The sequence below is a fragment of the Salvia hispanica genome, chromosome 4, assembly GCF_029641045.1.
Source record: "Salvia hispanica isolate PSC_SH4W2 chromosome 4, Shi_PSC_v1, whole genome shotgun sequence".
NCBI lineage: Eukaryota > Viridiplantae > Streptophyta > Magnoliopsida > Lamiales > Lamiaceae > Salvia > Salvia hispanica.
In genome coordinates, this window is record NC_142695.1 from 42,552,958 (window position 1) to 42,575,507 (window position 22,550).

The following is a 22,550-nucleotide window of genomic DNA, read 5'->3' on the forward strand; positions in this document are numbered from 1 at the left end:
AAACGTCAAAATCAACTTTAGTTTGGACCACTTTTACTTTTAAGTTACTTTTGCTTTTGTTCCCTACTTTTCAGTTGTACTGTCCAGACCTGTCAGAGAGCCACCCAGCCACCAGATATACCTTGTTGTCTAATTTTCATCTTTTAGTAACTGTCTACTTTCCATATGCCTCTGAGACACCTTGTCCCCTATTTTCACGAACACCACCACATGCCTGTTATTTTCACGCCTACTAGTCAGTAGAGTACCACCTTTATTTCTCGCCTAGGTAAAATCTCAACCCAAGCGTGGTAGCTAACCAAAACACCCAGGAAAGTCACCGCAGTTATCAAAACGTGTCCATCCTCGTGGGATTCGACCCTTACCTCCATTATACTAATCAGTAGAAGTGGGTTGAGGAAACTTGTTGAAGCCAGGTCCCGGTTGTCATACCAACGACTCAGCTGGGTCGGGAATCTCTTCCTGATCAGTTGGATACACTCCAAATTACATACGAAAACCCGTGGAAAGAAAACCTGACCTTCCAGACTCTATCACATGTCACATATGTGAGACACAAAACTTACATTCTCCCACTTGGCGAACATGTGGGACACAAAGCTTTTGATTCTCCCACTTGTCACACTTGACAGAGCCACAATAAAATAGACATAATAAACATAAGGCGCGCATAATATTGGACTTTACAAATACTTTCATCACTGGTAAACATAAGTATTATATTAGAGAGACTACTAAAGCGGGTCATGGCGGGCGTAGATCATTCAATCGATATAGTTCCTTCCATGTACCACATCACCTATATCCACTCTAATATAATCTATAAGTGACACCGCGTCCGTAATTGTCTTATTTCAAGACCTCCTGCATTAATAATAAAAACGTATATATGCATATCAAATAATAACTATATACAGGAAAAGTGGAAACAACTTTATTGAATTCAAAATATCCATAACTTAAGTGTCTGAACCAACATGGAAACATAAGGATTAGACGTTTCCAAACCCAAGACCCATTATGTTAACTTATTCCATAAATGTCTTAGGCGGTAACGCCTTAGTCAATGGGTCAGCAACTATAAGCTGTGTGCTTATACATTCTATAGATATTATTTGTTCCCGGACTTAATCTTTCATGACAAGAAACTTTAATTCCATGTGTTTAGCTCCTTTGAATACTTGTCATTCTTAGAGAAAGATACGATTGCACTATTATCACAATACATTTCAAGGGCTTGGATATTGAGGAGACAATACCAAGGCTTGAAATAAAATTTTGCAATCATTAATGCTTCAAAGCAAGCTATAAATTTAGCTTTAATGGAAATCCAATCATTTTTAGTTGATCATATTTCCTTAACGTGAGCATAAAATCTTTTGTTCCCTTTAAGTATCTCATTATTATCTTTGCAGCACTACAATGTTCAACACCAGGGTTACGTTGGTAACGGCCTAGCATTCCAACTGCAAAGTTAATGTCTTGTTCAGTACAGACTTGAGCATACATCAAACTTCCCACAATAGATGCATAAGGAATATTTTCCATCTCTTTACGTTCCAATTCAGTTTTTGGACATTGATCCAAACTGAATTTGTCACCTTTATGATTTGGAACAACACTTGGAGAACATGCACTCATTCCATGTCTCTCTAAAAGATTCGATCTATATAGCTTTTATGAGACGATCCAAAAGTCCACGTGATTGATCACAAGATATTTCTATCCTATGACATAGGATGTCTCACACATATCTTTTATGTTGGATTTTTTAGGGAGATAACTTTTGTGTCATGTAGTAATCCAATGTAACCACTAGCAAGCAATATATCATCAACATACAAAACCAAAATATGAACTTGCTCCCACTAACCTTGAGGTATATGCACCGATCAACGGTGTTCTCTTTAAAACCAAAAGCAGTAATAGTGTCATGGTATTTAACACACCATTGTCGAGAAGCATGTTTCAGTCCATAAATTGATGTCTTAAGTTTGAAGACTAAATTTTCTTTCTTAATGAAGTCTTCAAGTTGTTTCATGTAGACTTCTTCTTCCAAATCATCATTTAGAAAAGTAATTTTCACATCCATTTAATGTAGTTCCAAGTCAAAATGGGCTACAAGTGCCAAAATGATTCTAAGTGAGCCCTTCTTTGATACTTGAGAGAGTCTATTTACAATCAATGCTATCTTTTCTGAGTATAACCTTTGGCAACAAGTCTAACTTTAAATCGTTAGATTAAACCATTTATGTCGAATTTGGTCTTGAAGACCCAATTACACCCAATACACTTTTGTTTATCGGGTAATTCGACAAGGTCCCAGACTTTAATCCATAGATTTTAACCCATCTATCATGCATCAATCCATTTATTAGAATTATTACACTTAATGGCTAATGAATATAAAACTGGATCATTATGTATTCCTATATCACATTCGGATTCTTGGAGATATGCCACATAGTCATCAGAAATGACACTTCTGTAGATGCTTCTTCCACACCCATGTTCAGTGACTTTGGCATCATCATTAAGTGGTTGGTCATTCAAATATTGTTAAGCTGTTCAACAATATTTGGCACACTTAATTCTTGAGGAAATGAGGGAAAAAGGTTATACCCTTATTTCATTAATGACGCATTATGAGTGTTAAAACTCCCACTGATCTCACCAGTCTCAAAGAATCATATATTTCCAGTTTCCACAATTCTCATGCTATCATTAGGACAATAAAACCTATACCCTTTGGATTTTTCTGGTAACCCATAAAGTAACCACTAACTGCCTAAAATCCAATTTCATTTCTTGCAAAGAGTATACTCTAGTTTCCGTTGGACAACCCTAAACATGAAGGTGCTGCAAACTGAGTTTTCTACCTGTCCAAAGTTCATAAGAGAGTCTTTGGTACAACCTTACTAGAAACCCGGTTTAATACATAAATAGCAGTTCTAAGAGCATAAATTCAAAACGATATAGATAAGGTAGAATTAACATTCTTCTAACCATTTCCATGAGAATTCGGTTTCGTCTCTCAGCAACATCATTCTGCTGAGGCGTACTTGGCATAGTATATTAAGCATAAATGCCATGCTTTTCTAAGTATTTGACAAAAGGTTCATGTAATTGACTTATTTTAGTGGTACGACCATAAAATTCACCACCTCTAGATTGAATAATTTTCACCTTTCTATTTAATTGCCTTTCAACCTCAGACATAAAATGTTCAACTGCGCCTAGGATTTTTCTTGCAATAAATAAATTCATAACTCGAAAAAATAATCAATAAAGGTGATAAAATATTTTTCTCCACCAAAAGTCGAGACATCAAAAGGTCCGCAAATATTTGTATGTATAATTTTATGGAGCTCATTGCTTCTTGTGGCGTTTTTACTATTGTGTTTGGTTTGTTTACACTTAATACAATCCACACAAACGGTAATGCTTTGTAAAGTCTAAATTCGAATGAATATTATCCTTTGTAAGCCTCTTAATTCTTTCACTAGAAGTATGATCCAGTTCCTTTATGCCATAAGAATGATAAATTCAAATGAATATTATCCTTTAGACGCTCCTTCGGTTGCAATGTGAGCATGAGATGCACCCATTCCATACTTCTTCATCTTATGCTTCTCCTAGACCAATACGTTTCCCAATTCTTTAAGAGTCCAGTAATCTTGTACAGTAAATCAATTTGGAATGGTCTATATTAAGGAGGTAAGGATAGTTAGGATGAATTGGACAAAGAAATCTTCATCCACCTGTAATCCTAACTTTTCCAGCTTAGAAGAGATGTTATTTATGTTCATCACATGCTCGTACATAGTCATCATATTGCATGCTTATGAGATCCTTCGTAAGTTTTTCTGCAAGAGAGTTATATGCAGTTGTGAAGCGATCCTCAACATTCTACAAACATTCTTTTGCAATGTCAGTCGTTGAGAGGTTTTATCTGCAACGAACATTCTAATGAACTGTAAACTTTGTTCTGTTAGATTTTTCCCTAGCATTATGGGTAATCAGCCAACTACTTTGATCATAAAATAATTGGCTTATCATTCAACAGTGTTAGGTCTAAGTCCAGTTTCTCTTTCCAAGCAAAGAAGTTGGTTCCATTAAGTTGGGGAACGTTTGAGGTAAACATACTAGTAGCAAAAAATATATGTTTTTACATTATAGGAGTAATTAAGAAATGAATGCTCACATATAGAAGCTTTGAATAATAACACGAACATTAATTTGAAAACCCATATCATGAGGCAATTATGAAAACTCCTTTGGGTAGTCTTCATACAATAATAAAAATCATGTTTTTAATACATATCTTAGTTCAATAATTGAGTAATAATAAATTGGCGTTACCTTTGGGTAATCGACACCAATTTATATTATTAACTCCATTAGTGTTTATTATGTCGCAAATACTATTTCCTTTGGGAATCTAGACCTTATAACAAACAAACTATTTAGATAATGAATAGCCACAACAAGCATGATGATTGATTGCATACATAGATTTTATATTAACTTGATTATAAACTCTTCTCATTTTAACTCACTTTGGTGATTGCAAAATAAACATAATATAATCAGGAATGTATAGCGATTAATTGCTTAAGCAGATTTTCACTTAATTTGATTATAAACTATTATTTTACCTTACTTTGGTGATTGTAAAATAAACAGAATATAATCAAGAACATATAGAGATTAATTACTTAAACAAATTTTAATATGTGTTTGATTATAGACTCTCCTTATTTTGCCTCACTTTGGTGATTGCAAAATAAACATAATATAATCAAAATACATGTTAAAACGAGAATTGAATTATGTAATCATTCATTCCACCGTCTCGGTAGATTCATAATCATAAAACATTTAATTGAAATCTCAATTCATCAATGCATATATTCAAACTCAATTTACATGAAATATATACTCAATCAAAATACTCAAATCAATTCCATATATATAAAAATTGGAAACAATATATTTCAAAGTATAATCATACAAAATAAACTTTTTTTAATTGATACGGTAATTAACCAGTAAAATTCACAGACAAATTATGCGCACAAAATTAAATAACCTAAATTATCAATTCCATCCTACTGTCTCGATTCATGTGGAATTCACAAAGACAACCAATCAAAATATAGTTGTGCAATTAGTCATATGAATTCATTTACACCACAAATTTGAATACGTAATACATAAAATGAATCAACTAAATTTGAATTCACAATTCGTGAAATATTCAAAGGAACCGAGAACCAAATAAACACAAACGTGATTCACAATTCATCAATAATTTATCAAAAATAAATTAAAAAATTATGGTTTTCCATAATACAAAAATACACGAGTTCTCAACCATGCTCTGATACCACATGTTGAAATTTATTTATCATCATATATTCAAGAATACATAATTGAATATAAATAAAGCAAGATCTTCGAACATCATGTATTTTACATATTAACCATAAACATAATGGATCAAAAACTTACCTTATGATCCATAGCGGAAGCGATTGAGGAAGGAGGAGACGATTTCCTTGAACCTTTTCCAGCGTAATGGCGCAACTCCAAGGATTTGTTTCTCTCTCTTTCCCTCGTTTATGTGTTTTCTTAATGTGTGTGATTTGATGGGATCACCACACTTGTATTTATAGGCAGAGAGAGGACAAACCCTAATTATGAAACCTTAAAAACCCTTTCCATCAAAAAGGCCCAAAATAATTAGTAAATACGTTTCTTATTGACCAAGAATATAATCTTTCGTCTATTAATATTACTAATTGATCACAATCAATTCTGATCAAATCTTAATGATATATACGCACGATTCTTTATTGGATGGCCAAGGGAATGAATATTCATTCCATAAAAAGATTATGTAATCAATCTTTTCCAATCATTGGCAATCAATCGGCACATATATATATATATATATATATATATATATATGAACATATATTCTCTTTGGAGAAATATAATATGATTATTCAATTAATTGATATGTGACAATAATTAATTGATAGTCAATTAATTAGGGTAAAATGTGTCTTATGCCAAATAATGTATTATACTAAAATCCAATTCTATTTAGGACTCTATCACATGTCACATATGTGAGACACAAAACTTACATATGCATGTAGCAAGCTTAAGAACCTAAACTTCAAAATGCATGCGATCATGATATCTATATATATATATAAAAGAACATCCATATCCATGCTCATATGAACGTGGGCCCAAACTCATATTTATTTATTTTTTACTCTCTATTCTTCCGCAAGAGCACAACACCCACTTCCATGCTCTTTTGCAAGAGCATGCTCAAGGGTCCCACCATTCTCTTATTCAATTTAAATAAAAACATTTTCACAATATTAAAATGCATTAAAAATATCCGAAATAATATTACAAATTACTAAATAAATTTACATAATTAAAATCCTAAAAAATAAAAATTACATAATTAAAATCCTACAAATTAAAAATTACTATAAAATACATCCGTTGAAATTTAAAGAAAACTAGCCCGATGACGGTATCCCAATTGAGCTCGGAGAGCTCGTATCATTTCGTGATGTGAATCAAGTTGCTCGGGAGGTATCCGAGACGTATCGACCATAGTGATTTGACCCAAAAGGATCCACATCAAGTTGGTGGGGGGTGGAGGTGGCACAAAAGGAGCAGGAGCGGGAGGTTGCGGTACGGATGGGGTCGCGGCGCGACGGCGGTTAGCCGTCGCCTGTTTCCTTCCTTGAGGCCGGAGTTGGGAACTGCTCGGGCCGGCATTGGGGCTACCTAAGTGAGCTCCGGCAAGTTTGCTAGCCACCTCATCCTCGCCAGCGTCGGATATGGATACCGACTTCGACCGTTTGCTGGAGGAGCTGGAGGAGGATGCGACGCCTCCCCTATACTTCGGATGAGTACGCACCTCCTGCCAAGCGTCGAGATACTTGAATGGTTTGTACTGAATTGAATGGTAGGTCGACATGGCAGCCGTGATGATGTCAACCTCGCTCGTGCCGCTCCCTACCGAGTGTCGATTGTTGTTCCTGGAGGTAATACCCCTGGAACTTTTGGATTTCATCGTTGGCTCGTCCGATGGCATTGCACACCATACTCTCATTGCGCTTGATGGTTCCATCAGGTCGGTTGGCATTGTACCGGCGAGAGACGCGCCACCAAAACTTGTCCCCGGTTTGGTTCGTGTCGGTTTTCGCATCTTCGGAGATTTCCAAGTAGGCTTTGAATAACTTCTCCATCTCCCCCAGAGTGTACGGGGTGCGGACATTGATGTCACCTCCAGTACTGCCACGAGTACGTGCACGGACACTACGAGTACGAGGAGGCGTGCCGGAACCGCCCTCTGGTGGCGTCGGGTCGCTCCCTCCTGAGCCTTGTTTGGGAGCCCACCCGTATTGCCCCTCGGGCATCTTGCTCGTCCACCGGGTAAGGCCGGTAGCCACCCGGAATATGCGAACCTTGGGTTTGAGGAGGGGGCGAGAAATCCGTATCCGGATCAGGGAATGGAGATGAGCCGAACCATTCGTGGTTCCATCCGCGGGAGTCGGAGGGGTGATCACCGGAGCCGGACACTTTATGCAAGAGTTTTAATTTAGATGTGAATTGATGAGAGAGTTTAGAAAGAATTGATGTGTAGTGTGGTGTAAAAATTTTGTGTGGAAATGGGTGGAATTGATGAAAATGTGAATTTTGGGATAAAAATAATGAAAAATAAATTAAAAGTGGAGAAAAACGGATATAATTTATTGAAAAATAAATTTTTATATATTTCAAAAAAAAATTAAAAAAAAAGGAAAATTCCAACGGCTTTGCAGTTGGCTAATCAGAGCGCGAGACGCCAGCCTGCTCGGCGGCACGGCGGTGCTCAATGCATCATCGAGTAGGGTCGTGCCGCTGGCAAGAGACAACAGCGAGTAGGTGCTTGCCGCGCCAGCAGCGCCGCAGCCCGCCGATGCATCGAGCACCGATGCAGTTGCTCTTATATGTGAATTAATTTAAATTCTTAGTACAGTTAATTTGATGATGTGAAATTTCATGAGGCGCAAATTCATGTAGGTAGTACTGATCCAAATATGCTTGATTAAATATACTTCTCTTGCTCTATTCTTCCATTATAATATGAATATTTAGTTCGATATAAGTTTAAATATATAATTATTAAAGTAAGATAGAGATAAATGGTGGTATAAGTAGTATCATTCATTAGAATATGAATATTTAGTTCGGCATAAGTTTAAATATATAATTATTAAAGTAAAATAGAGATAAATAATGGTATAAGTGGTATCAATAGACAGTGAACTTCATATTATTAAAAGTATAATATAATACTATAAATTGTAAATAAAATAATGTGTAGGGGTAATGTTTTATTTAACTATTTCAAAATTAGAAAGTCCAGAGATGAATCGAGTATTTATTAATCAAAGTAAACATTCTACACGGCTGAGCTCAATTGGGGGGTTAATAGATAACCCTCCACGCTTCTCCCGATCACTATAAATAAATGAAGTAGATAACCAATGTTGATTGAGACCTATGAAATATTATTATTAAGGTTTCAATATAAATAAAGTGGATGATGTGTTTTTCACAGTTGTAACCTACATTGAAAATATAGGCTTTACCGGAGTATAATTATAACCACAGTCTAACGCTATTAACAAGTAAAATAACGAACAAGTATGTCAAGTTCAAAGTTAGGTTATGAAAGAAATTATTGGGCAATTTTTATTGTTCATTGTCTATATTTGTTGACAAATCTACGCATGAGCTTGATTATAAATTAAACAATGGGTACAATATCCGATTGAGTACGTTTCTTGTTTTCTAGTATTATTACTTGTTCTACTTTAATTTCAAATTAGTTACATCTATTATTTTATACCATAGTCTGATTATGCTTGGAATATACATTCACATTATATATAAGTAGAGCTTTGTAAATGGAAGAAAAACTAAATTGAAAAAAGTTTAAATGGATCGAATCTAGGGAGATTAGAAATTGCGCTTGCCTTCTAGCCAGCACAGAAGCAAAAACTAGTTAAAATAAAATAATAATAAAAAAATTTGGTTGAACACTCATTTATATTTTAAAAAAAATTTTGTATAGCACATCACACTATTAGCTAACTTTTGATTTGCTTTTCTCTATTTTAGACTTTTGGAATTTTTTTTTTCCTGTGCAGCATTGCATTTGTTGTGCTACCGTTTTTAATGTGCTTTTGCCTTTGCTGCTTATACCACTAATGGTTTGAGATTTTTGGATAAGAAGAAAAATATCACTCTCCAATAAACTATAGAGCATATGTCAGAGATATTTAAGCTATCAGATATTCTATCCGTTCCTAAAGTATATGTCCTTTAATTCAATACCAATTTTAAAGTAATATAAGAGAGAGGCAGAGAGATACAGTAATTAAAATATTATTAGTAGACTTTCCAAAATTAAAACGTGTATATGTTTGTGGGATGAACTTAATAGGAAAGAATGCATATTCTTATGGGACGGAGGGAGTAGTTCTTCTGAAGAGTTGCCGGTGGCTTTGAAAACTCATTTACAAAGCTAAACAGTCGATTGCCTCCGTGATAACTACATCAAAAATTGTTGAGCATTTTGTTGCACGTGATTATAACCCCATAAAATTGTGTATAGTAATTAGTTAACAATTAAGATTAGAGAATCGGTTAGTGCTAAGACATGTTTAGTTATGGAGATCGCTTTGAGCTGATCCTTAAATCTCAGAGATTACGATTTGGATCGGAATTGGATTAAATTTTATTTATCATGGGATTTTTTTTTCGCACGTTGTAAAATATTTCAAAAAGAAAACTGAAATACAATGTTACAAGAATGTATTGTCAACGGGAGTTTTTTGAAGTTATTTGTTCTTTTATTTAAAAGTCAATAGCTGGAACCAATAAAGCCAATCAATCATCTTTCATCCGCCAAGTTTATATGTGGGTAATAGAAAGAAATTTATTAGTGTGAAATTAAAATATTGAAGTAGTAACAATTTATTAATGGGTTCGTTATGACGTGGGCGAGATGAACGCCAGCTGTTAAAATCCGTTGAAACTGAAACTGAAAATGATATTATTTGTTATGAAAAATGGTATAGTTGTGTTACCGGGAAGCGAAGCCGGGGGAGAGGCTGCTGCCGACTCAAGAAACACCCGCACTACAAGCACGCATGTTATATGTACTCACCTACCAATACCACATTACATTCTTCCCAATTTTTACATTTATTTATGCCTATGGGATTATCAATTTCTGAATTTTTAATTGTTTACTAAACTAAAATCAACAAATACGTTCTCCTTAAAATACTACTACTAGCATTTATACCTACAATATTATAACTAAATGAGTAAGATTAAACATTCTCAAACTTAGATGGCAATACAACATCGATAAAGATTATTGTTGTATCATATGATGATCCCATAAATGAATATAAGTCCACTATTCAGTGCACATATTAATTTGAAATCGATATATATACATGAAACTAAATTATTAAACTCTAATTTATTAAAAATGTGGAGAAAATATTCATAGAAAGAGATGAGTTGGAAGCGCGGCTAATTAATTAATGGGTATAAGGATGGGGCAAATTAGTATAGCGTGTGATATTAGAGAAACAAATAACCACAAGTCCCATCCATATTCACAATCAAGCCATTTTGCTTCTTTGAAAGCTACTATTCCCCTTCTCCCCTCTCTATATAAATCCCCATCCTCCACACACACACTCACTCATCATATCTCCCTGATCACAAACGATCATACATAATGCCTGAGGCACCAAAAGAAACCGATCCCAACCTCGTGGCTGAGACCAACAAGAAGAAGCTGGAGTTCATCGAGGAAATCACCTCCAACCCCGACCACATCCAGCAACAAGTCCTCTCCGAAATCCTCTCCCGAAATGCCCACGTTGAGTATCTCACTAGGCACGGCCTCAACGGCCACACCGATCGCGAAACTTTCAAGAAAACCATGCCTGTCATCTCCTACGAGGACATTCTCCCTGACATCAACCGCATCGCCCTCGGTGACACCTCCCCCATCCTCTGCTCCCATCCCATCTCCGAGTTCCTCACTAGGTAAGTACTACTGCTACACACACTCCCCTATGAATTTGGTTATTCGTAATGAATGAATGATTGTTGCATGCAGTTCTGGAACATCTGCGGGAGAGAGGAAAATGATGCCAACAATCGAGGAGGAGCTGGGGAGGAGATCGCTGCTGTACAGCCTCCTGATGCCGGTGATGAGCCAGTTCGTCCCGGGGCTAGACAAGGGGAAAGGGATGTATTTCCTCTTCATAAAATCGGAGACCAAGACCCCGGGAGGCCTCCCCGCCCGCCCCGTTCTCACCAGCTACTACAAAAGCTCCCATTTCAAGGAGAGGCCTTACGACCCCTACACCAACTACACCAGCCCCAACGAGGCCATCCTCTGCCCCGACTCCTACCAGAGCATGTACTCCCAGATCCTCTGCGGCCTCTGCCTCCGCACCGACGTCCTCCGCGTGGGCGCCGTCTTCGCCTCCGGCTTCATCCGCGCCATCCGCTTCCTGGAGAAGCACTGGTCCCTCCTCTGCCACGACATCCGCACGGGGACCCTCAACCCCCTCATCACGGACGAGTCAGTGAGGGAGGCCGTGATGCGGATCCTGCAGCCCGACCCGGAGAAGGCGGAATTCGTGGAGTCGGAGTGCGGGAAGGGGTCGTGGCAGGGGATCATCACCCGCCTCTGGCCCAACACCAAGTACGTGGACGTTATCGTGACTGGGACCATGTCACAGTACATCCCAACTCTGGATTACTACAGCAATTCACTCCCCCTTGTGTGCACAATGTATGCCTCTTCCGAGTGCTACTTTGGTGTCAACCTCAACCCCCTCTGCAGCCCCAGCGATGTCTCCTACACTCTCATCCCCACCATGGCCTACTTCGAGTTCCTTCCGCTTCACTCAAATGACGACCACGAGCTCGTAGATTTAGCCAATGTGAAGCAGGGCCAAGACTACGAGCTCGTGGTCACCACCTACGCCGGGCTGTGCCGCTACAGAGTGGGCGACGTGCTCCGCGTGGCCGGCTTCAAAAACAAGTCCCCGCACTTCAACTTCATATGCAGGAAGAACGTGGTGCTGAGCATAGACTCGGATAAGACGGACGAGGTGGAGCTGCAGGCCGCGGTCCGGGCCGCGGTCACCCATCTCGAGCCGTTCGGGGCGTCTTTAACCGAGTACACGAGCTACGCCGACACCAGCGGCATCCCTGGCCACTACGTCTTGTATTGGGAGCTCAGCCACAACAGCGCCATCCCGCCATCGGTGTTCGAGGACTGCTGCCTCACAATGGAGGAGTCGCTGAGCTCGGTGTACAGGCAGAACCGAGCGTACGAGGCGATCGGGCCGCTCGAGATCAGGATCGTGGAGGGAGGGACGTTCGACAAGCTCATGGACTACGCGATCAGCCTCGGCGCATCCATCAATCAGTACAAGACGCCGCGCTGCGTCAAGTTCGCGCCCATTGTGGACCTCCTCAACTCCAGGCTCGCATCCTCCTTCTTCAGCCCAAAGTGCCCCAAATATGCTGCCGTTTAATGAATGTTATGCTATTTCCTAGGTTCACCACTCATCTTTAATTATGTTCACTACCCCTGTAAAAATGATTAACACTTCCTTTTTTCGCATTGGATCTCTAACCCTCAACTAACAAATCCTAGTTGACAAACAAAAATAAAAAATTAGTACTACTATATTAATTAATTGATTAATCAAAATCGTAAATTTTGGGAATGTAAGCCTACTTTATGCCTTCCATAAGTAAATGTACATAAAGCAAGACTACTCCAGCTACTTACTCTACTTAAATTAGTTAATGAGAGAAAGCTAGGGGCCCATGTGATTGACTAAATAAAATTTATTTTCTATATAAATGTTAAAAACTGTCTGGGTCCCACCCTTGTACTTACAAGTTTGTTCGGATTGGGTCTCTTATTTTGTTGGTCAAATTAAGATATTAATATAGTGGTAATTTTTATAAAAATTGATCACTTTGATTTATGTTGGCATTCAAATGCACTCAAAAGTTAAATGAGAGCAAGTGAGTCGTTGAATGACGAGGTACATAAGTAACTCTAATTCGAATAATTAAATGCTAACGCTGGCCCACGGAAGAACTTTACTTTAATAAAATTATTTAACCAAATAAAGTAATTGTATCAAAATTACAGAACCAAGTAGGGTAAACATTTTTCACGAACTTAACAGACGATGTTATTTTGCTCAATGCCGTTCTATCAACGTGTTTTAAATCGGCTGCACATTAGCATGTAATTTGACTGAAAATAGAAGCACGAGAAAATTTCATTTTTTGTGATTTATTTTCAGATGTTGAAAAGTGTTGGACGAACCAACGTTTAACTATCTTTCTTGGTTTATTTAACAATTTGCCCTTATATAGAATTTTGGTAGACAATTTTGACACGCATATCAGTAGTTGGTGCACCTCATATCAATTTTGTTGTTTTGTGCATGCCATGAGCAACCATATTGGTATAGTCAGATATCAAATGTGAGACACAGATTTTTTGGTCTCTAGTTTTTCCTCATGCCCATATTTAGCCCAAGCATATTTGCTCAGTGAAAACAACATATTTTAGCTATCGTTTATAGTCCGAATCAAATATTATGCATTCTACGATTCGGTTGCATAACGATTTGCAAGTTGTACTCCACATACTATGTTCCAAAAGTTGAGAGATATACCATATCAAAATCTCAACTTCTTTCGTTGAAAACAAATTAAAAAAGCAAGGGATATTTTCACATTTTGTCACTTCCTGTATTTCCAAATCGCAATTCACATTTTAAGCTGAACTGCAACGTGAAACCATTACTATTTCAAAATAAGTAGAAAAAGTGTCACGTTTATTCTGAAAAAAAGGAGACAAGTACTGAACGGAAAAAACATTATCAAAGGACAGGAAAATAAAATAGTGATTTATTCAGACAACAAATATACCCCAGACTTATTTCTGAAACAATTGTCCCCTGCAAAAAGTTGCAACTGAAAACAAAAAAACTTTTTTCTTTTTCCAGAAAATCAATTTTATGAATCTGAGCAAAGCATCTCTCGTGTTCAACTTTTCTTTACGTTTGTCTCTTCTTATCTTCATTTTACGGTTGCATGTTCCTTTGATTTGCACTTGTTTTTCCAGCAATTACTGATCCAATTTTATTTAATTTGCTTTCCTTTGTCTTTTCCTTGTCGTACAAATACATAATTGAATATCATATGTATTTATTGGAGGGAGAAATATTTTGAGGTTATGTCCTATACTCCCTCTGTCCGCCATTAGGAGTCACATTCCTTGGCGGCACGAGTTTTAAGAAATATTAAGAAAAATGAGTCGAAAAAGGTTAGTTGAATTGGGGTCCCCCTTGTGTATATTAGTTTTAAATGAAATGTGAGTTAAATGAGTTAGATGAAGGTGGAACCCTATTACCATTTATGGTAAAAGTGAATCGGGACTCTTATTCGCGGACGGACTAAAATGAAAAAATGGGACTCCTATTCGCGGACGGAGGGAGTATTTGTTTTGGCGTCTTCACGAGTGTGCTCATCAATCCATCATCAATTTAACTATAGTAATGTCATTTTGGTTTTAGGCCTTCATAAATAGCACTGCTAATAGAGTAGATTTGTGAACAATATTGATTTATAGTTTTGCATAAGCTGTAGTACTATTATAATTATATGAAAAGGTTTTCTTAAAAAAGTTATGAGCAAATTAAGTCACACTCTACATATATATGTATGATAGGCCTTCACTCGTATTTGAATGGTATATGTAAGTATCATTTTCCCCATGTTTTTGTCAACACTTTGCATTGATATAATATCACTCGTAGTAAATGAATAGACATGGAAGATGATAGCAATAAAGACATGAATGATATAAGAGAGATGACGATTTACCATAATATAATAAACTCTTATTAGTCCCCATCCATCACAACATGGAGTGTGTACTTTCTGCATACCTTCAGGTTATTAGGGTTTGTACAGTGATAGAAGAAGCCACTTTACATGATCCTGTAAACATTAAACATAAACATATGCTTTTTGGCATATGACATGATTTTATATAGTGTTGTTTTGTGAGTTATTAAAAAAAGAATAAAGTAAGAGAGGAAAAAGAGTAGTGGTGATTTTATTTTCTTTTTAGGAAATGTTAAATTTTTTTATGGGACAATCCAAAAAAAAAAGCTTTTTATTTTTAATTGGACGAGTGAAAATATATTTCGAGCAATACATGGGACCCCTATACATGTCACATGTCTGCATAAGGGAACACTAGTTTATAGTAAAATTAATGAATTAAAACGATGTGCGGAAAGATGGGAGCAAGAGCAATCACAGAGTAAGGATAGGTCCCTCACTCTGCAAAATCATAAAACTATTATTCTCAACAAATAGATGAAAAGATAGTGTAGTAAGGTCATGTTGCATGAAAATATCATGCAATGCTTGCTCACAGTAGTGCTTCCTCTCCAATCTCAAAGCCATTAATCAGTTAACAAAATTTGGCAATGAAGATTCAAATAAATGATTTTGATTATGTAAGGAGAAGTAAACGACAACGGGGAAACTTGTCAGGGTCAGAAGCGGACAACTGTAGAGTACAAGCTGGGAGACAGGGAGTGTTAAATGCGTGACATTTGATTGAACAAGTGAAGTAACTATCGATGTTAAAAGGGGCAGCTTGTGATGTTACAATCATATGTAAGTTGTCAACCATGTGCAGTTTTTAACCTGACCAACAACGACCCTCAACACACACACAAGCTTCCATTCATCAACTAAACTATATCCACCAACAACTCTTAAATATCTACTCAGAATCAAGCCTAAAACGATTGATTCAATCAATACATGTGAATATATGAAGTCCACGCAGTTGATGAATGCACCACAAAGGCGATGTCCCAATTTAATCAATTGCAGATGAAACATAGCAGTAATAATTTTTCTGAGATGAGCCTTGGGCTGTAAAAACAATTGCACATGGGCTTTGATTTTCAAGCCCAAATTTCAATCAATTTAGCTCCTATTAATCCATGTACCTCCGCTTCAAACTACCCGACTCTAGTGAAATTAACCAAGCACGAGATATTTGATGTTATAGCTCAATGATTAATTGAAATTTCAATAGTCAGACAAAAAATGCAAGAGGCCATAGGGATAAACATAACACTATTTGATTTACAATTAGTCGGCTAAACCTGGCCACGAGGCCCAAACCTAGACAACTTCTTCCAACTTGAACTCATACCATGTCATGATTTTTTACTAGAGGTACTTAACCACATTTGCATTTATTCTTGTCATATGATTAATATTTTTAATTTTGCATATATATTTATATTATAAATATAAGATCTTCAGGAATAAAAATTTTGTGGACCGATTAGCTCGTTGGGTTGAAATTTTTGACCCGATAAATTTTCAACTCAATTTAGGCTAGATCTTATTAGCTATTATGATATATGAAAATGAAGGTTGACGTTTGTGAGATGGTTGCTATTATGAATAAAAGTGATTTTATTAATAGTGATTGTTCTTAGTATATATAAAAATCATTGAGTCGATTAAAGAATTTATTGTTCAAATTACAAAAAAGTCCAAGATTTTTTCCGGGTCGGGTCTTGTCCACATGTATGCGTAATTGGTATCCTAGAAAGGCCCATTTGATGTACTCTGAAACTTGTGTTGAGCATTCAGTTTGCCCAAATGGTATGTGGGCCATAAGCCCAATTAACATAGGGCCCACTATAGGTACATAATAAAGCTAGTAGGGAGTGTGAACAATAATGTTGAAATAAAATAAAAAGATAATGAGCCCCAAGGCCCACCTGGCCACCTACATACATACTTTTTGTGCAGTCTCTTTACTGAATACAAGTCAAATGGAACTGTTGAAACTTGAGGCACTCGATTGTTTTTCACGATATTGTGTCTGCAATCTGGTTATTAAATGTGTGAATGATTCAAAAATGACATCATGCTTCGAGCATTGTAAACCTTAAAATAATTGTGGGTTTCTTGAGGTTGTGTACATTGAAACTATATATCGATAAAATAATTAATTGCACAAATCCTATACCTTTTCAAACTAATACATCGATGTATTATGTTGTCCCCCACTTAAATGAATTGTTACCAGGTTGAGCATATGAAGTTTTACCAAGCACGCAGAGATCCATGTGCTCACAAGTAGTTACACTCGATTTCAGATTTGAATACATTTAATGGACAGGAAAATGACTCAAAAGTCAAAACTGGTTTTCACACAACATTCATCTTACAAAAAAAAAAATCGTGATAAAAAAAATATTTATTCGGTCGATTACAATGTTATAAAATTGAGGTCTTCAAAACTCTATTATGAATTGAAACGGGAAAATTAATTTGGAGTCGTTTCACGATGTTTACTTTAAACGATAGTAGTAGTATTTAATATACTAGACTACTACTTTTTAATTACATCGTATAATTAATAGCGGATCCGGGATTCATAAATAGAGGGAGCGAAATATTTATTAGTGGGTTGGTTTAGGGTGAAAATGACAAAATTTTTCGATTTTCGGGGCGACGTCGGGGCAAACGGAGGGGGCGGACATGGTAAATTTACGTCCAGATAAGAGGAAATTAGTCGCACGGAGGGGGCGACCCCGAGTAAAAATTTGGTATGTCCCACTAATTACTATGTGACATGTGGATATAGTAGGATTCTGGATATTTAAACTATACATGGTATTTAGTTTTCAAGAATGGAATAAAGTTTTATAATTTGAAAACTTTCCAAGTTGTTAAATGGACGAAAAATACATGTATATTTGTATAGGGATGTGATCAAATGAAAACTCTAAATATTGTACAAACTCAAAACTATGATCTGGACCATTGAAAAATGTCAACAGATCACAAAAAAACATCAACAGAAAAATGTCAACAGAATTTCAACGGTAGTCAATGATTGATGCTGTGTTGATATTGTGTTGATACTGTGTTGACATTAAAATATTGAAATTTTACACTGTGTTGATATTGTATTGAAACTGTGTTGAAGCTGTGTTGAAGAGTTTTGAGTTTGTACAATATATAAGTTTGCATTTTATCACTACCCTATGTGTATAAGTATATATTTAATGGTGGTTAATTTAAGATATGATAGAACCATTCTCTTTTTTTTTTTATGGAGTATATATACATGAATATATGTAACTCATATATTCATATATGTAAAAATTATAAATAAAAAATGTAAAGATAAATTAAACCATAAACTTTAATCTTGCTAGCACTATATGCACAAAATTTTAAAAAGTTACTTTTGTTTTATCTGTGGTTTTATATATAGGGGTGCGTTAAAATGATAAAACCTCTTAAAGTGACACTGTGACACTACGCTACACTGCAATATTATAAATGCTACACTGCAATATCTAATACACTGGACTGCAATCTACATTAGACTGCAATCTATAGATGTAGTCCAGCGTATTGGATATTGTTTGCGGGAAAAATTGCAATCTAGCGTATTGGATATTGCAGTCCGAGAAAATTTACTCTTAAGCATTTTTTATGATTGTCACACGACAACTGATTATTCGTCCATGTGTACAAATGATTGGCTAAGAATGCTGGTATGCGTTACTTTAAGAGGTGGTGTCATTTTAACACAAACCTTTATATATATAAATAAAAAATGATAAAAATACAAAATCTTAATTAATTATCTTATGGTTATCTAATATATTACTCCATAAAAAAAATAGTAGAATAATCCCATTAGATCTTAAATCAATTACTTTTATTGTGAATCGATATTGAAAATAAATGATGTTAGTATCCGTGGGTGTATTTACAATCCATTTAACAACTTGGAAAGTTTTTAAATTATAAAACTTTATTCCATCTTGAAAACTAAATATTATATATAGTTTAAACATCTAGGATTAAACTAAATACCATATATAGTTTAAATATCTAGAATCATACTATATACATTTGTCACATAGCAATCAGTGGGACGTACCAAGTCATCATGCCACTTGATATGTCATGACCATCAAATTTTTACTCAAACACCCCCTCCCTCGGGATCCGCCAGTGCGTATAATCAACAAGGGAATTTAAAATAAATTTTACATTAAACGGTCACCTGACACTACAAGCGTACTTTCGCAGTTGTAGATTTTTAATACTTACTATATTATTATAATCAAAGAAGTGCGCCCCTCAATAGAATTTTTAAGAACTGATCAAATAAACATTCACGAAATTTCAAAGAAGTTTTCTAAAGGAAAAGATCGTTGGGGCCGGGTAATAATGAATCAATTTTATATGCATGTTCATCATTTAATTATCAATTTTTATTTTCTAAAACTTGCCATTTGGAGTACGGTCTGAATGATTGATTTCTTAAAATGCGTAACATTGTGTTCGTCGTTTAATTGCAAGAATGATCAATTTTTTGTTTAATTGAGGAGGTGGGGTTGGAGATAATTAACATATATAGTCCCATACTTATATTTTACATTTGGATAAGAATGACGAAATGTTTTGCTCGACAGCACGAGCCCAAATATTTTTAGTAAGTGCTCGTTACCGAAATGTAACTCTCAAACGATTTTTTTAAAGTGATGACACTAATTAAATAAAATCATAAAATATTTTATTAATCTCCCAACATTTCGAATTGTAGCACGAATTTGGATCCGGGATCTCAAAGCCCATGTAACATCAAACCTTAAAATTGTAGCATGATGACTAATTATGATACATTGTTTTCCGAGTAATTTCCACGAAAAGAAACGACATGATTAGCATATGCATTTTTCAGTGGCGTTAATTTCGCATATTTCATTACGCGCATTGCATTGACCTGGTTAGACCAAAATATCTTATCATCTCATGCTCTTCTATTATTGTGTGTGATTTATTTTTGTTTTTATTAATAGTTCCAAAATGAACATGAAATTTCAGAACTGGTTGTTCTCACTCTGCTGAAGTTATTTGTTTGACAAAATTTGTTTTATCTTTTTTTCCCAAAACATAGAGTTCAAATTGATCAACTAAATTTTATAAAGTAAAGTACTCCATTTTTTAGTACTAGTATATAACAAGTATAGTAATTTACAAATTCATCATGGTTCTTGCCCACTGATTCTCTTTCAGGATTGGTTGCTTGGCAATGAATAAATTATTGCAAACAGAGGCGGACCTACACTCATTGATGGGGATCCTTGGAACCCCCAACAATTTGCGTTATTACTATATTATACGTATGCATACAATACAAAATGAGTTCACTCTTTAGCTTAGTTGGCTTGAGAAGCTGCCTTGGCACCACCAGAGCATGAGATCTAATTCCACCAGCCCCACTTTTGTTTTTGGGCCATTTTCATAAATTTTCTTATACTAATTCATATCTCTCTAGTAAACAGTTTATTTTTATGATTCCCATAGTAAATTCTTAGCTACTAATTAATTTATTTATACATTTTTTATTTTCTCACTATAGTAATTTTATTATGTAAATATTGTTATTTGTAAGATTATAAAGAAATGTATCATTAGTTTATATTGTTCATTCTTAAATTATTTTTCTCTCATCATCCATCTCTATCTCGTAGCTCTATAATGTTATTATCGGACTGTTTATGACCCCGTTGACACTAAAAACATACACAATTGTTAATACTCATTCATCCGTGAAAAATATTCTCATTAATGGACGACACGAGTTTTAATTCGTAATAGGTAAAGTATATAAATTAGGAATGACTTTCTATTTGTAGTATGAGCCTAATTTTGGTAGACAAACAGAAATAGAAAGATGAAACAATTTGTACTGTGGACGAAAGAAATACTAGTAATTTGGACCCCCCAGTATCAAAATCCTGCGTCCGCCACTGATTGCAAATATGGTTACACACTGTTTGGTTCGAGCCACCTCATTTTTAGTCGATTCATTCATTACAACATTATATACTCCTCTGTTCCACTTTAGGAGTCCCTGTCTTCTCAACATTATTCTCTCTCTTACTTTACCATTTCTCTACTTTAACTATTTATTACTACCTTTGTCCCCCAAATTTTGACACACTTTGACCCGACACGAGGTTTAAGAAATATAATGGAAATTCAGTTGGAAAAGTTGGTGGGATGTGGGTCCTACTTTTAAAATATTAGTTTTATAATAAAATGTGAGTAGGAATGAGTTTGTGGAATATGAGGTCCACTATAAAAAATGATAAAAGTAAAGTGTGTCAAATTTTCATGGACGGACCGAAATAGTAAACAGTGTCAAAATTTAGGGGACGGAGGTAGTATGATTTTTATAAAAAAAGTGTGAAAAAAGTGAACAAGACTCCTAAAGTGGGATGAAGGTAGTATTACTTTTGCTTTACTTATACAAATCCAAATAATTAAATAGCCTTCCAATGTTAGCATCATTTCCCAAAATCCTAAGGTTGTTTGGCTTGTGGATGCCTTCTATTTGCTTTAACTTGTTGGTGTTGTGGTGTCATGTTCTCTTGCCGTGGTAACGTGAGAATAAGGGTTCCCTAAGACTAAGAGAGATGAGAAGATAGGAGAGAGACGAGGGTTCCCTAAAAATATTAAATACTACTACTACTGCTGTATTGATTATTACGAGCTTTCGATATGGGTTTAGGGTCGGTCCCCCGGCTTCGCCACTGTCCATGTGTATCTTAGAGATATTGGTAGTTGTGATAATGTATGTTGCATGTGTTTCATGTGTCACCCTTTCCGTTGTTTGGCTTTGGTTAATGCAGTTGGCTTGTGTGTTACTCATTAATACTGATTTTTCATTGCACTACTTAACTACTTTAGTGGATTTGGCTCGAGCATTGGTGCGTGTCCTATGTTTTGTATGTGCGCTTCCCAAATTTGATGTTTGTATGGATTGTGTTTGTCCCGTATATTCATTTTTAATTTGCTCGCCCTTTATTTATGGTTTTTGAGCATTGTATTTCATCGAAAAAGAAAACGTAAATGATGAGATGGATTTCATCACATCTATCTGTAAGCTACATTTCATACCGATATATTACGTAGATAGGACTTACGTCACCTTTTTTCAATAGTAATACAAAAAAAGTACTTAAAAATAATTTAAAATGACTTCAAATGATATCATCTCTTTTAGTTTAATTACTAAGTTTAATTACTAAGTAGTACTACCTCCGTCCCCCAAAATTTGCTACTCTTTGACCCGACACGGGTTTTAAGAAATGTAATGGAAAGTGAGTTAAAAAAGTTGGTGGGATGTGGGTCCTACTTTTAAAGTATTAGTTTTATAATAAAATGTGAGTAGGAATGAGTTAGTGGAATATGGGATCCACTACCAAAAATGGTAAAAGTGAAGTGTATCAAATTTTCAGGGACGG

At 35.7% G+C, this 22,550-nt stretch overlaps 1 protein-coding gene across 1 annotated transcript; it reads left to right on the forward strand.

Annotated features, from left to right (window-relative positions):
• The first annotated feature begins 10,793 nt into the window (after positions 1–10,793).
• On the forward strand, positions 10,794–12,764 carry LOC125192920 (indole-3-acetic acid-amido synthetase GH3.6-like). The gene is made up of 2 exons (XM_048090597.2): positions 10,794–11,160; positions 11,234–12,764. The coding sequence occupies exons 1-2, from the start codon at positions 10,847–10,849 to the stop codon at positions 12,666–12,668; spliced, it is 1,749 nt and encodes a 582-aa protein (XP_047946554.1). The 5' UTR covers positions 10,794–10,846; the 3' UTR covers positions 12,669–12,764.
• The last annotated feature ends 9,786 nt before the right edge of the window (positions 12,765–22,550 follow it).